Below are 8,938 nucleotides of genomic sequence, written 5' to 3' on the forward strand. Positions count from 1 at the left end.
GTTAGGTTGTCCATTAATCTGAACAATTTACAGCTAAGTGCATATTAATTTGTTTTTATTTCCAGTAATCTAATGTCATATTTGACTCTTTCGAAGCGAGCAGAGGCGAGAAAACACTCTTGTTGTTACGAAACAACAAAGAAAGCTCTCAACAACGTAGAATAAAAGTGAACTACGTATATTATTTAGCAAGAAAAATCCTGCCGTGTGGAAAGATTTGGTAAACATTCTTGCTTGCCTCTAACAAGAAATAACTATTTTGGACATTAGCACAAACAAGACTTGGAAACCGAAAATGGAAGACGATGAACACAATTGGCCGCCATTTTGAGGAGCCTAATATTATCTAAAACTGATCCAGAAAATCTCCATTGCTCCAAGAGGTCATGCTTTTCACAGGGCATATATTATCCAAATCAATGTTATTGATCAACACAGAAACATTGATATGAAGAACACGAATAACAAAGAAGAAGAGAGCAGCAGGTAAAGAAATGAGAATAATTAGAATTATTTATTAGTGGCTTTAAAGAAATTTGCATGATCGATGGAACTATATAGAGATTTATATAAAATGAAATTAGCTAGTGTGCCTGGTATACCTTTCCTTTGTTTTATTCACTTGTATCTAACAATCTTGAGCATAGAAGTCAATAATCTCCTTGAGATTAAGCTGAAATAAAGAAGAACAATCATTGTACATCAACCACAACATGTGCTCGAACAAAATGGCATCCACATCCACAAAAATCACTCTCTTCTCCTCCCTTGATCTACTCGTATCATCAAAAACTCTGTCCTTTCTTACTGTTTCAATCAAAACCCGAAAGGGGCTCTCTTCTAATACAAACGGATCAACCAAGAACTCTTTCCTCTCTTTTCCCACCACCACGGTCACCGGACTGTCCAAATCGCCGAACCCATCTTCAGTTAATGGCCGATAGCCTAGTCGTGACTTCGAGTAGCACTTTCTCAACATTGTTACAGGCAAGACCAAGCAATCCATTGCCGTTAGAGACTGGGTTTTTTGTACAGGACTAATGTGAGACCAAGTGGATACAATGTTAGAATGATTGTGTTTGGCTGATATTTATATACAAGATTAGCTTGCGTGTGCATAGCTCGTATAATGTGAAGGGAAGTGAAAGCAAAGGATTGGAGATAGGTGAGAAAAAGGTTGAAAGGATCAAGGCTGCATAGTCTTACCACCGGCTAGACAGAGAAAATTGTTATCAGCAAGAGAAGTGTATTTGTAAGCAAAGAAAAGGGTGTATTAAGCATTAAGTAAAATACTAAACTTCTTGGTTTTTTTTTTTAATCTATCCACAATAAAAATATATCTAGAGCCACAATAAAATTATTATTTTACCCTTTATTTTTTAATTTTTAAAATTTTACTTGATAGATAGAAAGGTCTTTACACATTATCAATCTATTATATTTGACTTGTTTGGCCTTAGCTTTAAGGGCTTGGTTGTAATTTCATAAGAGTTTTTTTTTATATATATTATTGTTGTTTAGACATATGGGTATTTTCAGTTTTTTTGCACATAAAAAAAGGTTGTTGATGATGGTGGTTGAAATTAAGTTTCCGTCACCTCATTTAATGCATCTCGACGTCCTTTTCCTCCCTGGATGGCATATGTATATTAGTGATGTCTAGTTTAGTGTCAATTGGCTTTACTTTTTTCTTTCTTTTCCTTTTCTTTCTTTTTTGAATTACAAGCTGGTTATGCATAAAATTATATCAGCCCTTCAATTTTCCTTTTCTTTTGATCCAAATTTTCTTCTTTTAACTGCAATTGTTTTATTTACATTGATTGTTTTTTAAATGGATTTTATTTCAATTTCATTCCTAGTTATTTGATCTTGTTAGTTTTTTTTTTTTATCAAATTTGATTGTCATTATTTTAATTGTTATTTTTTTTCAATTATTTTCTTGTTTTATTTTTTTTCTTTAATTCCATCTTGAACATTTCTTTCGTTGATTTTTATGTCAAGTTTAGTGTCAATTCTTTTAATTGTTATTTTTTAATCATTTTCTTAATTGATTTGTTTTTTCAATTACATCCCTAAATATTTAATTTCATATAGATTTTCTCTAAATATTTAATTTCAGCTGGTTTTTATGTTGAATTTAGTTCTAATTCTTTTAATTAATATTTGTTATGTTTCACATTGTTTTTTGATTGATTTTTTTCCCTCAATTGCATCCCTCAATATTTATTTGGTTAAGATCTTTATTTTTTCAAGTTTGACTTTAAGAGGGTCACCCTAATTTCATGACCTAGTTTATAGATCTGAAAAATTAACCTTGGTCGACTTGGTATTTTTTTAAAGCATTTTTTTTGCAAATTTTTTTTTTTGTAGGTGTTTTTTTTTTGTTTTACTATTTATATGATCATCTTAATTTCATGTCTTAGGTCAAGTGTTTCATTTGTTTACCCGGGTTAGCTGCGGAGTTCACTTAAAGTGTTTTTTTCTTTATACTCGTGACCCGGTTCATGGAAAGCAAACACCTGACCTTTACTCTCTTTTTTCTAAATTAATGATTTTTTAATAGATTTTTCTCTATTTTTTTTATTTATATTTAAATTAGAATTCTTTTCTTTCATTTTATTTGGAGAACCTCTTTTAAATGACTGTTATTTTTTTAGTTATCATTTAAATTTGAGAGTTTTTTTTTATTCATCTATAATTTTTTTTTAATCTTTTTAATGGATGAAATTTTTTAAAAAAATAAAAAAAATTATTTTCAAATAATATTTATAATATGTGCATAAGTCACGGGTCATATATCTATTTTGAATCTATTAAAAAAAATTATTTAAATTTAGATTTTTTAAATTACAGAAATACATTAAAAAACATGTATATATAAATTTTTATAAAAAATAAAAATATTCGACCTTCAGTCACGGGTCACATATCTATTTTGAATCTATAATATGTAATAATTTTGTGTAGTTGTTAACACATATATTGATATATAAGTATAATAGGATTTGCTGGCAATAAAAACAGCTGTTAGACCGGGGTGGAATAGAATCTCCTGGAAGTAGGAACTAGAAGTCGACCTGGACTGCCGACTTGAGTTATGACAAGGACTCCACTTCAATTGTCCCGCGTTAATTAACTTAAAATTCAAAGCTGATAGAAACTTGGCTGCTGATTAGCTCTCTCGCTACCGCGTTTCGCGCGGGACTAAACTATATATATATATATATAAAAAAAAATAATATTCAACTGTCATGAATATATTTTAAAAAAATATATATAAGTTGGATCATATATCAAATTAGATTAAATAAGATGATTTTTAATTTAATTAGACAAAATAAAAATAAAAAACAATAGTTGATGGATCAATTTAAAAAAAAAAGTAATTATGATAACTACAGAAAAAAATATTCTTTTCAAAATGGAACAAACGATGTATATCAAATCTCAGTCCATTAAATATGAAAGAACAAAATGGGGTAAAAAACAACATTAAAAAAAATAATCTTGATTAACCCGAGTTAGCATGACAAACCTATAACCCCGATAATCAAGGTTGAGTTAACTCAGGATATCCCACTAAACCCGCAGTCCAGATCATGAGATTTGAATAACTCAATAAAAAAATAAAGAGAATTATAAAGTCTTTAAAAAAAAAAAAAAACAATGTTAACTTTTCAAACTCATGACCCAGGTTATTAGACCCAAAATACCATATTTTAAAAAAACATGAAATCTAATTCTCAATCAATCAGATATTCAATGATGAAATTAAAAATAAAAATCAATTTAGCAAAAAGAATTAAAAGAATAACAGTTAAAAGAATGGGGATCAAAATTCAAATATCAAATAAATTTTAAATTTGATTAAATTGTGAAATTAAAAAGAAAAATCAATTTAGCAAAAGGATTAAGAAAAATAAAAGAATAAGGATTAAGATTGACATAAAAAAAATTTATGATTCAATGATGAAGTTGAAAAGAATAATATATATTTTTTTCTGAAAGGGCCTAGAAAAAAAAATTAGAAATCAAAATGATGAGGACCAAGTCAAAAACATAATACCATCAATTTGGATTAAATGATGAAATTTAAAACAAATAAAATTTTTACAAGAGAGTCAAAAATGAAAATTAAAAATCAAAAGAATAAGAATTAAATTGAAAAATATAATATTTATAAATTGGGATGAAATAATAAAATTAAAAAAAATAAAAATTCAACAAAAGGATCAAGAATAAAAATTAAAAATCAAAATAATTAAAATTAAAATTAAAATACGAACAATAAAAATTTTTTTATTGCAACCTTTGATTGATTTATTGTATTTGATTACGTATAAATGTGTGTGATTATAGTGTGTGTGTGTTTGTTAATTACTGAAAGAGAATGTATGGGTATGGTTCATGATTTTATTTTCTGTTAGAACAAATTAAAAAGATAGCACTATAAAAAAAATTAAACATTTGTTTTTAATTTTCAATATAGCCAAGCTTAGAAAAAGCATAATAAATATAGTTTCTTTTTTTTTCTTAAATACCATTTTAACATAAAAAGAAAAAATAAAAATAAAAACATGTTTTTGGCATTTGTACAAAAAAATTTTTTTTTTGTCGCAAGCGTTTTTAAGCTTGATAACAAGTATATCAAGTTCATTAAAAACTTGACCTAAATAAAATGGTCCTTTACGCCAGAATAAAAAAAAACCAAAAAACTATATTTTTTAATAAATAAATAATGATAAAATTCTCAGTTTACAAGATTTTTTGAACAAAAAAGCTAAAGCCCATTTTACCACTCTTGTAGGTCCGAAGCTATTTCTCATCATTCATATAGTTTGATATTTATTTTTAACAATTTTGATGTAAACTCCCGTTTTTAGGGATAAATGTCAAAAAAAAATTATGACTCTTCTATTTTTAGAGATTTATGTCATTTTACGACATGTTTAAAGACTAATGTCAACCTTCAAATTAAGCAACAAACAAGTTGTCTATTTTTAACGATTTAAACGTAATATTTATTTTTAGGGATAAATACCAAAGCTTTTTATAAGTCTTTTATTTTTAGAGACTGATGTCATTTTCTAACATGTTTAAAGATTGACATCAATTTTTTAATAAAATAATTAGAAATTAAATACATAAAAAAAGCTAAAAACAATCAAGATAATTAATAGCAATCACAAAAATAAATTTAGGAGAAAACACATTATAAAGATAACTTTTGTAAGAAAGTATGTTGTAAAGGTGATATCGTTCCATTAAGCATAATTAACCCCTTACTTGAATCATTGGAACCAATGTATATTTTAGGATCCCTAATTTTCTTTAATTACTAAATGATGACTCTTAATTGTACACGATTTATTTTCTTTTTTATTTTAGAGTCTTAGCCGACATAACAGTGTGACAAAATCCATTTTCACAATCATTTAACACACTAAGTATGAATGGTTACCTCAAACAAGTCTTCATGTACCACACACCATGCAAATCCCATACATTCCATATAATTACTTCCCACTAGGTACACAATTCACACCTTAGAACTACTTGGCAAGATGGCGTAGAGAAATTTAGAGAGCGGAACTTCTAGTGTGAAATGAAATGGAATGTGAGGAAGTCCTTATACAGTGGAAGGCCTCCCTCATGCCCTGCCAGATCAATGACACATGTCATTGCCTTTGGCAGATCCCTAAAGTTAAAGCCAACATCGTCACAATGTGTTTAACTTGTTTTTATTTATTTATTTATTTAAAAGAAGCATTCTTTTATTCGTGAAACCTTTTCATGCAAATACTTTGACTATGTGCCTAGAGATATCCATCCATCTTTTTATACAGAGAAAAATTGAGAACTCCGCCAAAAAAATCAGATCTATCTTTAAGTTTTTATATATTTTTACCACAAAAACTCAAGGAATTATTGATGGACTAGGATATATGAACATTTCTTAAATGATTTTTTGTCGGCTCAAACACGTTTTAATGATGGACCAAGCTTTGGAGGTTCATTTAAAATAGAATTGAGCCTTGGTTATGAGATTGGGCCCAAATGCTAGGCATGTTGCTTGACACATGTAGGCCCAAGCATTACACCTCGGCCTAAGTGTTAGGCTTGCACTCGTGGGCTCAAGCATCATGCCTAAGCCTAAATGTCAGGTGCGTGCTTGGCACCTTTTGGGTCTAGGCCATGCATCTAGGCTGAATGCATATCTATTGCCTCTTAAGCTTGCCATATGGCTTGGATCCAACACTAAGTCCAATTGGTTTTTTTATTTTTTTATTTTTTTTATTTATTTTTTATTTTTTATCTAACCTAAGATTTCTAGCCTAGATCCTTCTCAATCTACTTCTCCAGATGTACAAAAGAGTCTCCTATAACATGTTAGAGATATTTATCCCCCGTTAGCATATGAGTTAGGGATATTTATCCTTAATTAATATTTGTATAATAGATGTTTATCCTTCATTAATAATATAAAGATAGAATGACTCTCCATCTCCATTCAAACAAAAAAATAAAATTTATGAGGTATAAATATCTTTTAAATCACTCAAGTAAAGGGTTTACATTTTTCATTCTCAATATACACATATCATTTTCGTATAACACTTATTTTCTTATAAAAACAAGAATAAACAACATTATTTTTAAAATTTAATATTCATTTACATATTTCTTATACCTTTTCTCTATAAAAATATTGATTTAAGCATACCAGGGCCTTCACCTTGAAGGGATTGTTTTAAAAGGTATTAAGATTCTTACACCTAGCTAGTACTTTTTTTATTTTTGCTACGGAGAATGGATGTATCAACATGAATGCTTGATCATTTCATTATTTAATCATTAAAAAATTATATTTTTAAGTATCTTGAATTTTAGAATATCATCAAAATAAGAAAAGGAAAACTTGTAATAATTAACAAAAAAAAATGAACATCTTTCATGAACTTTCATGATTTAAAATAGATATGATCGTCAAACATTGTTGGAATCTAACTTAAATCTTGGCATGGTCTCGCAAGATATATTAGAATAAAAGGAATTAACTGTGTTTGTTTGTTTTTTTATTAAGAGGAAAAGCTAAAAAACAAAATGAAACTAAGCAATAACGGGGAAAAAGAAACCCCACCAATATCCTCTAGCGGGATCCACCAGCCAGATACATAAAATAAGTTGAACCACCCAGTCAAAGGACAATCAGCTGGTGGTTGTGGAAGATAATGGGTGCTAACATCCAGATCAAAGGCGTCGTTTGGTAATCAGTCGGCCACTTGATTAGCTTCCTTCAAACGGACTACCCAATCTGTGCACAACAGCTATCGAATACTTAAATTCAAGTTAGCTGTATGTACTCTATTAAGTATTGACCTTACATTGCCTTGGCGGTGGCACCGATATCTGCTGTGACTCGATATATTCTTGGCTGTATATGTGCTTCTTATATTAGTCTATTCACTAGATAATTGTTCCACACTATATTATTGGGTTGAATAAAGTTTTTTTTTATAATGAAAAAATATATTTTTATTGCTAATGTTTTTTTAGAATAATTTAAAAAAAAAAATATGTGGATTAATTTAATATAATTTGATCAACTTAATGAGTTCAAGAACAAATTAAACAACCAGTAAAAACATGATTTGACTCAAAATAATTGTTTAAAATGTTATTTTTAAAAAATATTAAAATAAAAACATATTGAATCGTTTCGGGTCAATCTAGATTAACTTGATAATCCACATGTAAAGTCATAAGACCGTGATAATTCTATAAAAAAATTGTATGTAATAACACTAAAGCATTTTCATTTATAGTGGAGTAACATTAAGATCGGCATCAACATAAATGTGCATTTTTTCCTTTTCTTCAACTTTATGCATATTTAATATTTATATTGTCTGTTAGAGAATAATATAAATTATATATTGGAACATTACCCAACAACTTAAACTATTGGGTTGAGATGATTCTTTGACATGGTATCAGAGCTTTAATGACCAAGCAGTCACGAGTTCGAATCTCACTATACCTATTTATTTGATAAAAATTAAGCACAAAGTTATATGAACCTGTGCAAGTTTCAAACCCAAAATACTTTCACTTGAAAATATGTGTTAGATAATAATATAAATCATATATTGAAACCTTACCTAACAGTTTAAGCTATTAAATTGAGATAATTTTTTCACATTATCAAGGTATTACCAACTATTTTATTACCTCTGTTATCCTTTTATGCTAAACCCATGCATGTCAACATAATAAACTTGCTTGCAAATAAATAATAGGTTTATGTAAGACATATACTCACAGAAGAAGTTTCTCATAATGTGTGAAGTAATTTCATGGTGTAAAATAATGCTTGACTTTTCATTTCCTGCACAATTAAACACCAATTAAATACGTTACAGTGAAAAAACAAAAAATGAATCACCATATTAACAATAACCTTGATTTTTAAATTGAGGATTTTTTAGGTTCTAAAGAAACAATCCAAATCATTTTCCCACTTTCCTAAACCCAATCAAGTTTCTGAACATCAAAGAATGAACAAGAAATAACTAAGGGATTTACGGGTTCCACGGTTACTTAAAGAACTACGGATTTCACCTAATTTTAATCAAGTAAACCAAACAATATTCTAAGGAAATAAAAATAATTAAACAATCATTAAACCCACTAACTTGATTATTGAAATCTAGATTCAAGAAAACAAGAGAGATGACATACCTTGATTTGCGGAGAACGATAGCAATACATGAGATACATTTCATAACTGAGACGTGAACAAATACTAGAATACAAAGACAATTGACTATGAAGCACCCGAACTTTGATTTTATAGATTTAAATGTTCAACAAGCTGAGAGTTTATAGAATTTAGTGGGGAGCTTTTGTGTAAAAAACTCACAAGCACAAAGAGAAT

The 8,938-nt window shown here is 28.4% G+C and overlaps 1 protein-coding gene across 1 annotated transcript; it reads right to left on the reverse strand.

Annotated features, from left to right (window-relative positions):
* Positions 1-487: 487 nt before the first annotated feature.
* Positions 488-1,071, reverse strand: LOC118028300 (uncharacterized). Its single transcript, XM_035031848.2, has one exon. It carries the CDS (start codon positions 1,004-1,006, stop codon positions 629-631), a length of 378 nt encoding a protein of 125 aa, XP_034887739.1. The 5' UTR covers positions 1,007-1,071; the 3' UTR covers positions 488-628.
* Between the last annotated feature and the right edge of the window lie 7,867 nt (positions 1,072-8,938).

The sequence above is a fragment of the Populus alba genome, chromosome 15 (assembly GCF_005239225.2).
Source record: "Populus alba chromosome 15, ASM523922v2, whole genome shotgun sequence".
In the NCBI taxonomy this organism is placed as follows: Eukaryota; Viridiplantae; Streptophyta; class Magnoliopsida; order Malpighiales; family Salicaceae; genus Populus; species Populus alba.

Bases quoted from the DNA above. Each gene is read 5' to 3' on its own strand.
- LOC118028300 (XM_035031848.2), bottom strand. From the start codon at position 1,006: ATGGATTGCTTGGTCTTGCCTGTAACAATGTTGAGAAAGTGCTACTCG.